At 34.8% G+C, this 17,620-nt stretch overlaps 1 protein-coding gene across 3 annotated transcripts in view; it reads left to right on the forward strand.

The window, feature by feature from the left end:
• The window catches only part of Dzip3 (DAZ interacting zinc finger protein 3), an 80,813-nt gene that overhangs the window by 10,274 nt on the left and 52,919 nt on the right, over positions 1 to 17,620 (forward strand). For all 3 annotated transcript variants that reach the window (XM_041672984.1, XM_041672986.1, XM_041672985.1), the window contains exons 2-7: positions 3,605 to 3,706; positions 7,285 to 7,357; positions 9,873 to 10,028; positions 11,439 to 11,555; positions 13,191 to 13,271; positions 14,315 to 14,439. In XM_041672984.1, coding sequence (XP_041528918.1) covers positions 3,675 to 3,706; positions 7,285 to 7,357; positions 9,873 to 10,028; positions 11,439 to 11,555; positions 13,191 to 13,271; positions 14,315 to 14,439 — 584 coding nt within the window. In that variant the 5' untranslated portion in view covers positions 3,605 to 3,674. The remainder of the gene's footprint in view (positions 1 to 3,604; positions 3,707 to 7,284; positions 7,358 to 9,872; positions 10,029 to 11,438; positions 11,556 to 13,190; positions 13,272 to 14,314; positions 14,440 to 17,620) is intronic.

Below are 17,620 nucleotides of genomic sequence, written 5' to 3' on the forward strand. Positions count from 1 at the left end.
ACCGAGGTGCACTTACTGGGAAGATTCTAGCCTACGTCCATCCGGGGTCAGAGCTTCATCGTATCTGCCCCAGAGAGGAGAGCTATAGAGTCTGAACTCACTTCCTCTTCCTCCAAGCATTCTGTTCTGTTTACTCCACCCACCGAAAGGTGGACCTATCAAATGGGCCAAGGCAGTTTCTTTATTAGCCAATGACCTTCCTCCATCACTAGGGAATAATAATATTGATAATCCGCGTTCTTGGAAATTTCCTTATACAGATTTGTCTCGTGTTGTATTTTAAACAGGCAGAAAAGCTACTGACCTGTCTTAAATATCAATTCAGTATATAAATGTCTTTTGATTTATTAACTTTTTACCCCTTTTCATCTTAATACAGAACAGCTTAGAGAGTACTTCTGCCTTTTACCTTGTATCCAGATTTTCATCCTTATGTATATCCTATGATCTTCACAGGAAATTTTAATTTAGTTAAAGGAGACCTTCCTGAGAACAAGGTCTCCATGTCTGAACTTTAATAAATCTGGGATATCCAGAAAAGGCAAACATGTATCTGTGTTATAATTGTGAAATAATGTTTTATTGATGGTTCCTTTTTCATTTATAGGACCAAAAAGAAAAATAATTCACAGAATCACAAAATTCCCAAAGCTGTATTTTTATTTATGATATGATGTAGATCTGGTCAGTATGGAAAATTACTCATCCTCTCTCTGTTTTCATTATTAGCTGTTGCTTATGTATTTTGTTAGTAATACACATTTAGTGTGACTGATTATGATTTTACTTACTTGGTAAAACTATAAGATAAAATAATTTACCACAGAGAATTCTGCATAGTAAATACTAAAGCTGATACATGGCAAGAAATGAGAGGTGTTAAAAAAGCTCTCTGCTTCTAATGAGGAAATTCAAAGAACGTTCTCCTCTCGTCTGCATGCGTCTTTGCGTTTGTGTCTGAGTGGTGTCAAATTGTTGCGTTACTTTTACAGTTCTAATCTATATGTGTTACTTTGCAGTCACAGTCAGTATAGATTATTGGGGGTGTCACACTTTCGTAGGACATGTCTACTTTGCAATGATCCCTGTAGAACTTATGGCCCTTGTACCAGGGTGGTTTACCACCTCCTGTTTTAAGTTCATTAGTAGGTAGATCCTCATACCTTAAGACAAGGGTTTGATCCTTAAGTTCTCTTTATCATAAAGACAATGTTTTTTAAATACCATCTGTTTCTTAATAGATGAATCTTTTTTTTTAATTTTTTCTTGAGAAAAAAGTTTCCGCCTCCTCCCAGCCTCTCATTTCCCTCCCCCTCCTCCCACCCTTCTCCCCTCCCCCCACTCATCTCCCCCTCCCTCTCCAGTCCAAAGAGCAGTCAGGGTTCCCTGCCCTGTGGAAAGTCCAAGGTCCTCCCCCCTCCGTCCATGTCTAGGAAGGTGAACATCCAAACTGGCTAGGCTCCCACAAAGCCAGAACATGAAGTAGGATCAAAACCCCGTGCCATTGTCCTTGGCTTCTCATCAGCCCTCATTGTCCGCCATGTTCAGAGAGTCCGGTTTTATCCCATGCTTTTTCAGTCACAGTCCAGCTGACCTTGGTGAGCTCCCAATAGATCAGCCCCACTGTCTCAGTGGGTGGGTGCACCCCTCGTGGTCCTGACTTCTTTGCTCATGTTCTCCCTCCTTCTGCTCCTCATTGGGACCTTGGGAGCTCAGTTCGGTGCTCCAGTGTGGGTCTCTGTCTCTATCTCCATCCATCGCCAGATGAAGGTTCTATGGTGATATGCAAGATATTCATCAGTATTGCTATAGGATAGGGTCATTTCGCTGCGGTAAAAAACAATGACTTCTCGAATTTTGCATGCAAATGGATGGAAATAGAAAACACTATCCTGAGTGAGGTAACCCAGACCCAAAAAGATGAACATGGATATACTCACTCATAATTGGTTTCTAGCCATAAATAAAGGTCACGGAGTCTATAATCTGTGATCCTAAAGAAGCTAAATAAGAAGGTGAACCCAAAGAAAAACATATAGTTAAACTCCTAGCTATGGGAAGTAGACAAAATTGCCGGGCAAAAAATTGGGATTTTGGGGGTGGGGTGGGATGGGGGTAAGGGGAGAAGGGGAGGATGGGGGAACTTGGGGAAACAGGATGATTGGGATAAAGGAAGGTTGGATAGGGGAGCAGGGAAGCACATATCTTAGTTAAGGGAGCCACCTTAGGGTTGGCAAGAGACTTGAACCTAGAATGGCTCCCAGGTGCCCAAGGCGATGTCCCCAGTTAGTTCCTTGGGCAGCTGAGGATAGGGAACCTGAAATGACCTTAATAGATGAATCTTGTGGCATATATTTTCTTGGTTGATGTGAAACTTGCATATTCTTAAAGGCCTTTAAAAGCTATTTTCATCAATCTTAGCTGGGTGGTGGTGGCCCATGCCCTTAATTCCAGCACTCTAGAGGCAGAGGCAGGAGTTGAGTTCAGGGCCAACCTGGTCTACATGGTAAGTTATAGGACTACACAGTGAGACCCTATGTTTTAAAGGGGGGGGGTGAGGGGAGAAGAAAAGTGTATGTATGAATTTTTTTGGATATTTGAGCTGGCGAATATGCAAGAGCTTATATCTCACATCGTATTTTATGGAACTGCAGTTATATGGTTTGGGGAGGAAAGTAGCATTTTTGTACTGAAAAGAAAGAATGTTCACTACTGTTAGTATTATAATTGAGCAGGAACTGACATGCTTCTATAGGAAGCATTTGACAGTATGCATAAGTGAACCAAATAATGTATCTTTTGATGCAGCAATTCTACTTTGAACTTATTGTAAGGAAATACTAATAATATAATAAAAGTGTTTGAAATCAGTAGAGTTTGTGGAATAACTTATGATGGAAAAATGGAAAATCTAGTTCTATGTTGTAAGAAAATGGTTAAGAAAACCCTAATCAAATGGAAAGAAAACTCTAATAAAAAGGAGCTTTATAATTCAAGTACTGCTTATCCTATGTGGGGAATTGAAGCTAGCTTGGGCAGTTTAGAGTGATCTTGTGCCTCATCCATGATTATTTGAGCAATACAAACTGGTCTTAATAAGATTTTGAAAAAACACTCAAAGTTGAATGTGTAGAAAAATACTAGCGATCTGGGAATATTTTGCACATGAATATGATCAAAGCGTGCTATCAAAAATTCTCAAAGAACCAATAGAAGTAAAACAAATATCAAATAGGGTCAGGGATCTAGCTGACTTAGTGCTTGTCCAGTACACACAAGGTTCTAAGCACAACTCACAGAACAGCAAACAAAACACAATGAGGCACATATTGTATAATATCAGAGACTAAAATACTGTGAAAGGTGATTTTAACACAGCATTTAGTACTACAAGAAAGAAACTATTGCAATATGATTGTAGACTGATAAAATATTCCTGTGCCCAGAAAAGTGTAAATTCTAGATGGCAAATATATTTGAATGCTGAAGCTATTATTCTTTTATGGCAACATCAAGAAATTTAAAAAATAACCATGTACTTGTCTGTACAGGGGAGAAAGAAACATTTTGTATCCTCCTTTTAAAAATATTATTTTTCTTACAGAGTTAAATGCCCGTAGTAAAAGTCTGCTTGCAAGCATTGGAATAAGTTTTGTAAAGGATCATTTTGTAACATGGATTCCCTAACAGAAGAATTATTTGTGAGGTAAGGAATGGGTTAACACAACCAACTGCAGCTATTGTATTCCAAAGGTGTTACAACATAAGACTTTTCTCCATAAACTTCGGAAACTATTCTGAATTAAATGTCACTAAGCTTCAAGGCAATTTAACACTTTTGATTGGTGTGAATTGTAGACTTAAGTGAAATCCACTTTTAAAGAACAAAATATCAAACAGTGTTCCATACTTGGAGGCATTTCTTTTCAAGGTACATAGTCATCACTTAAAATTTTTTTTTAGGTGTTTTGCTTACATGTATTTGTATGGCTCTGTGTGTGTGTGTGTGTGTGTGTGTGTGTGTGTGTGTGTGTGTGCGCGCGCGCTCATGCACAGTATAAGAAGAAGCCAGAAGAGGGCATCCGATCCACTGGGACTGGAGTTAGCAGATATGAGCCACAATGTGGGTGTTGGGGATCAAAATTCGGTCCTTTAGATGAGCAACCAATTCATGTTAACCATTTTTTAACCACCAGTCCCTCTCTCCAGTCCCCCACTTGGGACATTTTTTTGTTTGTTTTTAACAAAAATAATGTTTTAACAGGCACTTCAATTGACTAAGTATAAATTGTCTTTTATTTTAGTGGGTTTTGTTTTATGTTTTATTGATTCCTTGGTACTTGAAGATCAAGACCCAAGAAAAGGACTTTGTAAGTAGACCTTCTGATGTAGTCGGAACATATATAAGATGTATATCCCTAGGCAAAGTATATGAGTATAATATCACAGATATTGTGGGAATAAATAATAATTGGCCATTGAGTTTTTACCAAATGGACATAGAACTGCTTATTAGAAGATGAGAAACATTTGATGATTGTAGAAGCTGGGGAGAATAGATGATCATTTGAATTGGAAAGAGCAAAAAATGTGGTTAAGAACCTAAGTTGGTTGTATATGCCTCTAATTGTAGCTAATAGGAATCTAAGGTAATAGGTTGTCAAGTTTGAAGTAAGACTGGGAAATTTATTTAGCTTGGCCCTGAAAGATGATGATGTAGTTCAGTAGTGGAGCACTTGCCCAGCTGATTCTCAATTACGAGTTCAATCCTAGTACCACAAACACATACAAAACCAGAAAAGTGAATGCACTTAAGAACTAACATGCTAAGTGAATGTACTTTTTCTGGAAGATTTGTACTTTTCTATATAGAGGTTTTTGTGTTGTGTAAAGGAGGAGATGAAAACTAATTGGGATTATGTACTTAATTTTACTCTGGAAGCTGGAGAAAATATAGCAACTAATACTTGTATCAGAAGCTCTTAAGCCAGTGTCTTAGGGTTTCTATTGTGCAACAAAACACCATGAGCAAAAAGCAAGTTTGGGAGGAAAGCATTTATTCAGCTTATACTTCACAGCACTGTGTCTTACTGAGTCAGCTCAGTAACTCAAACAGGGAAGGATTCTGGAGGTAGGACCTGATACAGAAGCTATGAAGGAGTGCTGCTTACTGGCTTTCTTCCTCTGACTTGCTCATCCTGCTTTCTTATAGAACCTAGTACCACCATCCCAGGGATGGAACCACCCACAGTAGTCTGGGCCCCCTTCCATCAATAACTAATTAATAAGATGCCTTACAGCAAGATCTTATGGAGATATTTTCTCAGTTAAGGTTCCCTCTTTTCAGATAATTCTTGTGTGTCTGTGAAGTTGATATAAGATTAGCCCAAGACAGGTTTGGGCATCTGGATATTTCCAAACTGTCATGACTGATTTTAATATGCATCTGGGAGTAGTAACTATTAAAGAGTGAGTGATCATGAAATGGAGTTATCAAGTATTTACTGGAGAACATATTGCGTTTCCTCAAACCTTGAAAGATTTTGGAATACTGCTGCATTCATTCCTAGATAAGAGGTTGGTAGGATAGTATGAGATTAGAGAAGAGAGTTAGTAGACTTATCTTAGACATGATGAGTGCCCTGAGAGCCATATTTTAGAATTGTTTCATAGTTTTTCTCAGTTTCCCCTGATGAAATCAGCTTATACATAATAAATGATAAATTATTGTCAGATGCACACATAAATATAAAATCGTATTTTATAAAGTATAATTGTATATAAATCATTGTCACCTCAATATTTTATGTGCCACTGTTTAATTATTAAGAGCACATAATTTATATATGATCCTATATTATAGTTCCTATATGATGCTACAAAACAATTTTATACATCTTTTAGATGATTATGTAATACTGCATATGTTAATATTGGAATAAATATTAAAAGTAAAAGCTGTCAGATTATATCTTGATACCAAAACAACTCATAATTTCTAAATATGATATGCTCCCTCAATTAATGTATTTAGGAAAATTGGACAATTTGAAATTCAGTTTTTAACCAACAATAAAATTATGTATATGAGATTTTTAAAAATTTTGTCATTATGGCATATAATTTATTATATTATTGTTATTTCAGTGTTTTAAGGTTAGGCAGGAGGTTTAGAGGTCCTAAGCCAGCCTAGACTTGGTTTCAAAATGTATTTGTATTTTCAAGGCAGGCCCCATGCCCGGGAGCAATTGGTTGACACCAAACCAATTCCCTTTTTTTGTTTTTGTGTAGTTTTTATATTTTTGTCTTACTGCTTTTTTTGTTTGTTTGTTTTGATTTTTGTTTTGTTTTTGAGAGAGAAAAAGAATGTAATTGTGGTTGGGTAGGGAGGTGAGGAGGAGCTGGGAAAATAAATGTATTTTTTTAAAACTCAAAAAATATACTAACACCCCAACAAAATAGGTACTTTTATTGTGTTTTGTATGTGTATGCATAGACACATGTATCTACACATGCATGTGTTTCTTTCTATTATGTATATGCATACACATATGTGCATATATACACACACACACACACACACACACACACACATATATATATCTTCCTAACCTTTCTTATTTGCATACATACCCTCACACAAAACCAAAGTCATCCTTTTTAAAGACTTTTTTCACCTTGAAATAATGCTATAACTTTGTGGATGGTGTATCAGTGTGTGTGTGGTGTATCTATACACTCCACCTTGCTGAAGTATGTGAAGACAGAGATCAGTGTTAGATGTCTTCCTCTATCATTGTCTTCCCTGTTTGGAGGCAGCATCTCTCACTGAATCTGCAGTTTCTCTTTCTACCCTTCTGACTGACCAGGGGGCGGTACCCCACCACCTACCGCAGCTACATTGGTTATAGGAGTGTACTGTGATGCCTGACGTGTGACTTAATTACTAGGAATCTGAATTTAGGTCCTTAATCTTGCAGCGCAAGCATATTACCCATTGAGCCATCTCCCAGCTCTTTTAATAAGGTTTTCTCCCATATTTTTGACTGTTGTGCATTTGATAAGTGTAAGGAGTTGATTATACAACTTTACTGGTTTCTCTACCGTAGCATTTCTTTAACTTGAGCCTCCAAAGAGATGTGGTACCTATTCCCACTTCAGTCTTTGATAGACATTTGTGATACTTTAAACTTTGAGATGATTCTATGCTTTGATTCTTTACTGCTATAATTTATGATCTTTGAGAGATGTTCTTAACTCACTTTTTTTTTTTTAAATTTAAAGTGAAAATCCTGATGTGGAGGAGCAAACCAAGGAAGAAACTGAAAATAATGTAGAGAAACCAGCCAGTCAACTGGTAAGAGAAAATTATCTTTAATTAACACCTAATAAATTATTAATGAGTTGATTGAATTGTACATGAAGATACAATTAAAAGTCTAGTTATAAAATTTTTAGTAAGTCATTTTCTGAAAAAGTCAGTTGTTCATTCTTAAGTCATTCTTGGATGATTGCTGATGTATGTGAAGGATATTCTAATCCTCATGAGCAGTTTAAATCCATTGAAAATTGAACTTATCCAGAAACATCTGAACAATCATGTTTCATTTGTTAATGTTTTTTTCTTTGTAATACTATGGATGCAATTATACTAGGCAAGGACTGTATAACCTCCTAACCTCATTTATCTATGAGAAGGAGAATTCAAACAAAATCAAGCTGTGTGTGTGTTGGGGGGGGTGAGTGTGTGAGTGTGTGTGTGTGTGTGTGTGTGTGTGTGTGTGTGTGTGTGAAGGAAAAGACACATCCAGAATTTTATCAAAAAGTTTTATTGGCTTATTTCTGAAACTAATTCTCTTCATTTTATTATCTTTAATGTTAGAACTTGTAAGTGGAAGATAATGAGCCTGAGTTACATATTTAAAGCATGAAAGACTGGAGAGATGGCCTAATGGTTATGAACACTTGATAGTCTTGCAAGGGTATAAATCCAGTTTCAGGACTCATGTGGAAATTCACAACTGTCTGTAACTTCAGTTCTAGAAGATCTCATGCTCAATTCTTTCCTTTGTATACATCAGACACACACAGTGCCCATACATACATAAAGGGAATGCATGCTTTTTAAAAAATTTTTTATTATTTATTTATTTATTTAATCTTTTTGGTTTTACTTCTAGCAATTCTTTGGAAGGTTTTATAGTAACATATTAGGAAAATACCCATTATAGCATGAGTTTATCACTAGAAAATATTTCAGAATAGTTATAATATGTTCCAGTATACACAGGTTATACAGTTGAGTAAAGGCAGGAACCAGGGTTATTAGATCCAGAAAAAGCATTTTTAAATAAATATTAGGACTATAAAATTAAGAAAAGTTAGACACTGTGTCTTTCTTATTTTTGTGATAAGTCATTGTAACCTAGGCAACATAAAAAAGAAAGCATTTAATGAGGGCCAGAGTTTCCTAGGTGAGTCCATGACCATTATGGCAGGAAGAATGGCAGGCTGCCAGAATTAGAGAGTTTACATTTTGCGTCAGAACCAGGTAGCAGAGAGTGGCACATCACTTCCAACAAGGCTACACCTCTTAATTTTTCCCAAACAGTTCCACAAACTGGAATATTCAAATACATGAAGCTTGGGAACCATTATCATTCAAAACACCATACACTACAACCTCAATTTGGATTATATGTTAAATAAACTTTCTTAAAATAATCAGGCATAAAATATTTTGACAACAAAATTTAAAATGTTAAAATTAACATAACATAAATATTTAACATCCATGACATTTTCTTAAGAAGTATTTATTCATGTCATAATCATGTCTATGTATAAATGTGTTAACCGTATCAGATTCCTTAGTAACTTCTGCTGATAGAATTGATCTTTAATTTGACATAATTTTACCACAGGTGATAATTATTCCTTGTAAGATTTTTAAAGCTCTTTTGTGGGCTTTAAAAAAAACTTTTTGAAAATTTCAAGTAAAAGATTCTGTAACAGATATTTGGCAGTTTCTAACCTTATTTTTAAAAGACATTGGATGTAGTTGTCATTCATGAAGTACTGTAAAATATAAGATGGATCAGTTCTTCATAATGGCTAAGGATGGAATAATAATTGTGAGACTCAGCCCTACAAGAGAGAGTATAGACAGTGTCATAGTGGACTTTATTTATTCTTAATTGCTTTTCTGTCTAATTATTGTTTTGCTAAGAATCCAAGAATTAAGTATCTCACACTTGGGCATTTTTAGTAACTAAGCTCTTTCTAGGTCTGTAATAAGCTTTTTGTTCTGATTTTTAGAAACTAACCATGACACCATATTCTCGAAGTTTCCCTTGTGAAGAACTGCCATTTGTTAGCTCTGTCTCTTTGTCTATCTCTGTTCTCCACTGGTTCTTCACAACTATAGTTAGTAAATATCTATCAGGGTTTGGCTGTTTACTTATTAGTTAACTATTAATGATGACTATATTAAGTCTGTAAATAAAATTATTAATAATTGATCAGTTCTAAGTTGAAAAAAGTCTTTCTCTTTGTTTTTAATATAGTTTTGAAACTTAAGCCATTTAATTCATGGTCTAGAAAGAAGCTGAAAGATCATCATATCATTTAAAAAACAATAGTTTTCCTACTTAGAACGATCTGTATAATATAAGTTTTGGGGAAGCAGAAACGGTCTTATTCGTACATTTTATGGTTTGATACTTCACCTCTATATTCATACATTTTATGGTTTGACACTTCACATCTATATGTGAAAGAACTTTGCCCCCTTTTTAATGCTTTGGTGATTTTTGTCACTAGAATAAATGAAACTGTGTTATGTGTATTTTAATAAATTAAATGTCTTGTAGGACAAAGAGAAAAAGGATATACCTACAGATCTTGACCCTCTTAACCCATTATTAGAAATACAGAAGCTATTAAATGCAATCAGTGCTCTACCCAAAGGTGTGGTCCCTAATGTTGAAAAGTTCATACAAGAAGACTTCTCCTTCCAGACTCTTCAGGTAACATCATTATTTCTCCATAGTGCAGATGCACATCAATGTATGACTTTTAAAGCTAGATGGTGTAATCAGAGTCTTAAAATCTCCATCTGATACATATCAAAGGTTTGCTGTCAACTTTGACTATGGACTTATTACCAAAAGATTTAAAAGTCATCGTAGGGAACATAGGATTTTGTAGTAAACAATAAAGCTTAGTGTTGATTATGATTCAACAATAATATAAATGTGACACTTCTGGCAAGGGACTACTTTGTTTTTTGTTTTCCTAATTTGAAAAATATTGACAAGTTTTTTTTAAAAAAAATACAATATCTAAATATTTGTATTTGTTGATAAAATTAATTCATACAGAATGTTTAGTAGATTGGGGCATTAAAGAATCTTTCTTCTTTTGATCATTTTTCATCTGAGAATTTTTTACATCACCCCAGTATATAATATACACATCAAACAGTTACTACCAATAAAACATAGGAAATTTATTTTGTATAGACGTAATTTGACATTTATTAAAGACAATAGCAAATTTGTATACTAATAAGGTTGATGTTAATTTTTACACAAAGAATTAAATATTGGCAGAATATTTGTTTTTGTAGGATGTAGTGAAATTTGCCATAGTTAAAAAAAAATACATTATTCTTTTTTGGTATTTGTGTTTTTTACACAAGATCTCACTATTTAGCCCCAACTGTTGAGGTACTCTGTATGTAGACCAGACACATCTCCAACTCACAGAGATTTACCCAACTCGGCCTTCTGAGTATTGTGATTAAAGGCATGGAGGGCAATGCATGGCTGTATTTTGATTTTATAATTATCAGTTGAGCATGTAGAAAATAGACGCAGAGAGCAGAGGCTGTCAGTGTTCTGTCCACATCAGAAGCTGAACTTTCTGAGAGTGGGATGCTAACCTTAGCCTCCTTTCTTGAGAGCAGAGCTGTCAGTATCTGTCCACATCAGAAGCTGAACTTCTGAGAGTAGGATGCTAACCTTAGCCTCCTTTCTTGCTTAGCCGTGCACTCACTCTGTGTTCTCTAGATGTCAGGCTACTGAAAGCTCTCCTAGTATCTCAGACAAAGAATGTTTACCTGTGCTAGAAAATAGAAGGGGTTAGAAGAAAGTGGGATTGGACTTTTCTCTAAAGTAGTAAAACATGTTGCTGACTTAATAAGACAAGGAGAAAAAAATTATTTATTTATTTATTCATTTGGAATTTTTAAGGAAATACCTACTGAGGAGATTAATCAGACTAGTTAATATTAGCATAATAAATATGTAACTAGTGTATATTGCTAAGGTAATTTAAAAAATACTTGTCTCTAACAAGGAAGGATTATACACTTTTTGTATAATATGTTAGAAATCCTAACTTAAAGACATTTTCACCTCACTTATTCTCCACAGAGGGAAGTTTCATCTAATAGCCAGACTGGGGAAGAAATTGTTCCTGCTTTAACATTACAGTTTTTGATAACACAACTGGAAACAGCACTTAGAAACATTCAAGCTTCTAATTGTACTGTGAGTATTTTATATTGAATGTTTGAAATGAGAGAACAGCAACATGTGCCTATTTGTATTTTCTTAGATTAAAAGACACTTGAATAGTGGAACTGGGCATTCCAGTTTATAAACAGTAATGAACTTCAGAAAATGATTCAGACGCAGAAATGTAACTACATAAGGAGTCCAAAAATGTTGAACAGAGAATAAGGTGATGGTCATCAAGGTAGGGTACAGGGGAAGAATTGAAAGATGTTGGTCAAATTATATAAAATTCATTTAGTTGTGAGGGAGAATGCTTTAAGAGAGCTGTTATACCTTGTTATGATTATAGTTAATAGCAACATATTGAATTTTTAAGAATATTGAGATTATAAATTTTTACCACAAAGTGGTAAGTATATAAAGCCATTCATATATAAGTGGTCTTGATGTAGTCATTATACAATGTATATGTAATTCAAATATTGTTGTATAAATAAATATGTGGACATTTGTCAATGTGAAGAAAGAAAAAACCCTAATCTCTCCTTTTCCTGACTTATTAGCCTCTTTTGCTGTTATGGTGCCCTATTGTCTCTGCAGAGCGCTACTCCTTTTATTCATCAACTACCTCTGTCTCTAGAGTCTTTCTGCTCTGCTCACAGAGATCCTGGAATCTTAGGAGAAGGGAATTTAATATAGATGCCCCCTTTAGTGCTGAGCATCCCACAGTCTCTTCTTCTTTGCACTTTGGCCCATTGTAGATCTTTGTGCTAATCACCATCTACTGCAGATACAAGTTTTCTTTGATGAAGGTTGAAAGATGCATTAAATTATGATTATTATGATAGTTCATTAGGAGTTCTTTTAATACTGTCCATTTAGGAGTGTAACAGTAGTAGGGCCTGAGACCTATCTAGTCACAAGTCTATCTAGCCTGTGGTGCCAGAGATAGATTTTATCTTATGGAGCAGAACTTAAATCCAGTAGGAAAGTTGTTGGTTACTTACATGATGCCCATGCCACCATTGCACTAGTAGGTATTGTCTTGCCATGCCAGACATTGTAGTAGTTCATAGAATTCACACATAGGAAACATTAATAATTACTTTCTCCTCCAGTAGTGTGTACAACACCTCCCACAACTTTGAAAGAAGTTTCTAGGTCAGTACAGCTTGATATCTCCATTCTCTGCTACTTAACATCTGTTACATATTGTGTCTTCAACAATACCATAACATTCTGGAGAATAACCAATAGCAGTGGCAATGCCTATAATGCATAGGGATCTATAAGAACTCATTCACCAACAACATGGAAAAAAATAACTCATTCCTGGCACTGCGTTTTTTATTTGTTTGCCTTAGTGTCTTATAGGGGTTTTTTAATAACTAGAATGTAACATTATTTAAAAAAAAGAAAATATTTTTTGAAAGGCTAAATGTAATAAATTTTAATTGAATTTGCTTTTATCTTTAATCAAGTTTTTTTTGTGGACAATTTTACCAAATGAAAATAACATGCATTTCTATGGTTATTAGCAAATAATGAATAATAAAATGAAAATTTGCACTATTTTTAGTAATTATTAAATAGGTCAAGGACTTCTAAGTATCTCTGTCAAACTGAAAAGTAACAAGGTGTAAATAACCAATTAACATATTTTTGTAGGTACACCAAATTAATATTGATTATTACTTGACATTACTGTTTTTGTATGGAGTAGCACTCACTGAAAGACGAAAGAAAGAGGTATGTAGCATATATTACTTACCTTATAAATCTTTTATACTCTTTAGCTTAACTGTAGCAGTTGAAACTGCTGATCCAAAAATAAAAAACATTTGAAATTGAAGACATTCTGTAAGTTTTCTGTCTTATATTTATATTAAATAAATAATAATAATGTTGAAGACTTATGTTGTAATTTGAAATAAAGGGGAACTTAATATTAGTTTATATTTAAAATATCTATCTTGAGGCTATTTTTGTCTGTTAAATGATTCTTATTTTTATACTTAGTAATATATATTAATCTGTTTCAAATGCAGCTTAGTCTCTTTTTCTTAATCTTACTCTGATGAATTAAGAGTTTTACCTCAATTTTTTATTTTGCCAAATTAAAGTGAAACCAATTGAATAGAAATCCGGACATTAACTAGAAATCTTCCTTTTCTTTTAATTGTTTGTCTTATTTTTTGCAGCCTTGATAGCCTTTATCTTTGCTTTTTACCAGTCCTTGCTCTTTACTAAATTTTATCACACACACATGCAACTGAGGCATCTATTGTTAGAACTAATTCTAATCTTTAATTGCAAGTCTATATTGTGTTTTTCTCCTTAGAAGAAACTATACCTATGGTCAGGAGTCACCCACTTTCATTTTGAAAAGCTCAACATATTATTCTCTGATGAGAATTTAAAAAAAAAAAATTATTACATTCTGATAGTGGTTATACCTGCTTTTATTTGGCAGACAATTTTGTACCATTTTATATTAAAAAATTGTCACAATTTCCCTTTGAAATGGTTAAAAATCTAGTTATGTTTTTCTGTTTGTTAGCTATGTTAAATGTAACTCATCTTTATAATCAATTTCAGATATGTCAAAATTATGGATATTAGCACATACATAATCAGATGATTGCATCATTATTCTTTTCTTAACTTCTTCGCCATCTCTCCAGTCTGAATTCTTAAATGTGTTCTAAATTTTCTAGTTGCGGAATGAATATCTAATGTAAAGGAAAACGGCATGTTTTACACAGCCAACCAAATCTATTGTGTCACTACAGGACTTCATAGAAGCTGAAAATAAATTTCTAGTGATGAAGATGGTGATCCAAGAAAATGAAATTTGTGAAAACTTTATGACTTTAGCTTATTTTGGGCGTGGTTTACTTCGATGCGCTCAGAAGAGGTAAGCATTTTCTTTAGGTGTATCTTCACTGGTTGCCTTTCATTATTGTGAAGTAGGAATCACATTTGCACTGGATACCATTGTTCATAAAATCTATAGTCTCAGAGTTTTCTTTTCTTCTTTCTAATTCCTGGTAGTTAATAATTCCATTTGCTTGGTAATACTTAGTGTGGAACCTAACAGGCCTTGGCAGTGTGAAGCAGCCCATCATCAATGTTAGTAATATGGGCTTAGAATATGATGACCTGGATTCAGATACATTTTTTCTACCACTTACCCTAAGAAACTTAGTTTTGCTAAGCCTGATTTTTCTGATATCTAAAATGTAACAAGATTAATATCTATATCATAAAAATTTTATGTGGTGAATAACAGTGCCTAGTTCATGATAATTGATAATTGTAGTTACTGACATTCTCACCACTGAGATTTTTAAGTATAAGTGACCTGAAACAGAATTAGAAGGGAGTTTGCATGTCTAATCCCTGCAATAAGAAGACAGAAGCAATAGGATAATGAGTTCAAGGTCAGCCTAGGCCATAGAGTGATACTCTCTGCTAACAACTTAAAGCAAACAAATGAAAACAAGCAAGTTGAAAGGTTCAAGTTCTGAGTGTTGAGAATGCTAGGTATTACATATTTTAGGAAGGTGAAATTATAGAGAAACCAATGCAAATTCTTTCTTCACTTCCTCTATGGCTATTCGTAGCTTTTGTAGCATCAATCATTTATTTGATTTATCTTAAGCATCTATCCAAGGATTGTGCTTGGTCCTAGGGATACAGTACTTTATAAAACATGATATAGAACTAAAAGTATTGTGAAACATGTAGGTTAATCAAGTAATTATTCAAAATACCCAGTAATGAAGAATGAAATATGTTTAAGAAAACAGAGTAATTCATTACTTATTGGTACTCCAAAATGATCTAGAAAATCAGCAAAAGTCTAGAGATATAATTGTTGGCTGATATATAAGGGATAACGGGAATGCTGCTGGCAAGAGTCATTGCAGACCTAAAACTACCATGTAGATAGTGGTTTATTCTGTTTCGGATTTAGTTTCTATCCTCTGGCATGGCTCTTGTGCTGGAAAATCAGAGTCTTCCCACTTCCTAGTCACTGAGTCTGGCTAGAATGACGTCATCAGTGTCCCAGTGTTAGTATGATGCATTGCAGAATGTAAAGATCCAAATGGAATTTATGATAGTCAGATACTTAACATAAATCAATACAAAGATGTGTACCTTTCCTGAGAAAGGCAAACTACTTTTTCTTCTCTCTTGATTGGTCTTCTATATCATTGACACAAAAAACTCTTTAAATGGCAGAATCATCACTTTCTAAGTTATTTTTCTATATTTTAACTGTTTTTCCAACAAGTTCATTTTGTCTTTAAAAATGGTAGGTTATAGAAACTTTGGTTGTAGTTTTGACTCACATGATTAAACAAACCAACTTATCAAAAATTATAATGTTCAATACAACTCATGTTGGAATAAAATAAAAGTAAACAAAAACTGTTGGTCGAGTAGCAGAAATAGTAGATCTTGAAAGCTAACAAGTAGAAGGAACATGACTATGCATTCTTCTTCCCTGGACTATAGAGGTGCTTATCAGAGTTAATGATGCCCTTTATATTTCTTAGTGCATTAGTCAGTGTTTCTTCCAGGAACATTGCCTGTGATTGCTATATACAGCCCAACTCCAGGAACAGACATGACTCAGGCATTGAGGGAATAAAAAAAAAAATAGGGAGACACATGGACCAAAACTGGGATCAGGTGGTCTGTACTCCTGGCTGGAGAAACCACAAAGCCCTGGAAAATAAGCATGTTTATTATATAGATCTGAACAAAGAAGCAGAATTACTACATACAGCTGAACAAGGAGGTAGAGTTACTACATAATAGTAATAGTTCAGATAATCAATGACATAAGGGTTTTTTATGTAGCTGGATCAAGGAGACAGCTTTAGCTAATGTCAGTAGGAGTAGTCTCTATGGTGGAACATTCTTTAGACTGTAAACATCCAAAGGGAGAAAACTACGTTGCACATTTTCTACACGCAATGGTCAGCACTCACACTTGTCCTCCAAGGAAGGTTTTGCCATTCTTTTGAGTCTGTAGCTATAGGATCTTTGACAGGATCATGACCAAATTCACTCAGGGCTTTTTACACTCCCAAAAAATGATAGGTTCCGTGTTCTTACAGAGCAACCCTGTTAGAACCCTTTGAACCTCCTGATTCTATTAATGCTATACCAAGAAATTTCCAGCCTTTGTACCTCATTTACTGTTGACCATAATTGTATCAAGTTTCTGAAAGCATGTTAGGATTGGCCTCAGGTGTCCCTGCAAGAATAGTGAATCATTAGATGGGCAGTGGTGGCGCACACCTTTAATCCCAGCACTCAGGAGGCAGAGGCAGGTGGATCTCTGTGAGTTTGTGGACAACCTTCTTTACAAGAGTTAATTCTAGTACAGCTAGGGCTGTTACGCAGAGAAACCTTGTCTCACCCCCCCCCCCCCCAAGAAAAAGAATAGTGAATCATGACTTGTATGTGAGTTGTCCTATATCCGTATCCACTTCCTCATTAAGGCTTCTGTTTTTCCTTGGTTTCACATTCTTAGGATCTACTTCCATGTTTCTTTCATATCAGTCATGTTGGACAATTACTAGATGAATATATATGTGTTTTATTCTTCCTGGACTTGGTCTTTGATTTTCATCTTGGGCCATTATGTCTGATCCTAGCTGTCATGGTCCAAGGGCAGTGAGGGAAGAGAGAAAAATCTGAAAAAGATAGTCTTCTTCTCTTGGGATATGCATCTCTGATGGTATTTTTAAATGATCTCTAAATAATGGGGGAGGGGGGGCGGGCAGCTGTATTCTAGCAAGGAAGAAGAAATCCTTCCTAGTCAAATTGGTAAACAATAATTCATACACTTGCAATTTCTGAGCACATTCACTTACGTATTCTCATTTCAGATATCTAGGTCTATTTATTCATTATCAAACCCCTAATTTTAGAATAGTAGTCCCGTTGAGGCTCGGCCTGAAGTCTTATTGCAGGCGCTTTACCTTTTATTATAAAATTCAGGCCTCAGTTTTGACATGATATAATGTTAGAATTCTTTAAATTATCATAGCATAGTATTCTTCTAGCTTTTACAGAAT

Source organism: Microtus oregoni, unplaced genomic scaffold, assembly GCF_018167655.1.
Source record: "Microtus oregoni isolate MIOR12 unplaced genomic scaffold, Mior012 000023F_ref0000262, whole genome shotgun sequence".
Lineage (NCBI taxonomy): Eukaryota > Metazoa > Chordata > Mammalia > Rodentia > Cricetidae > Microtus > Microtus oregoni.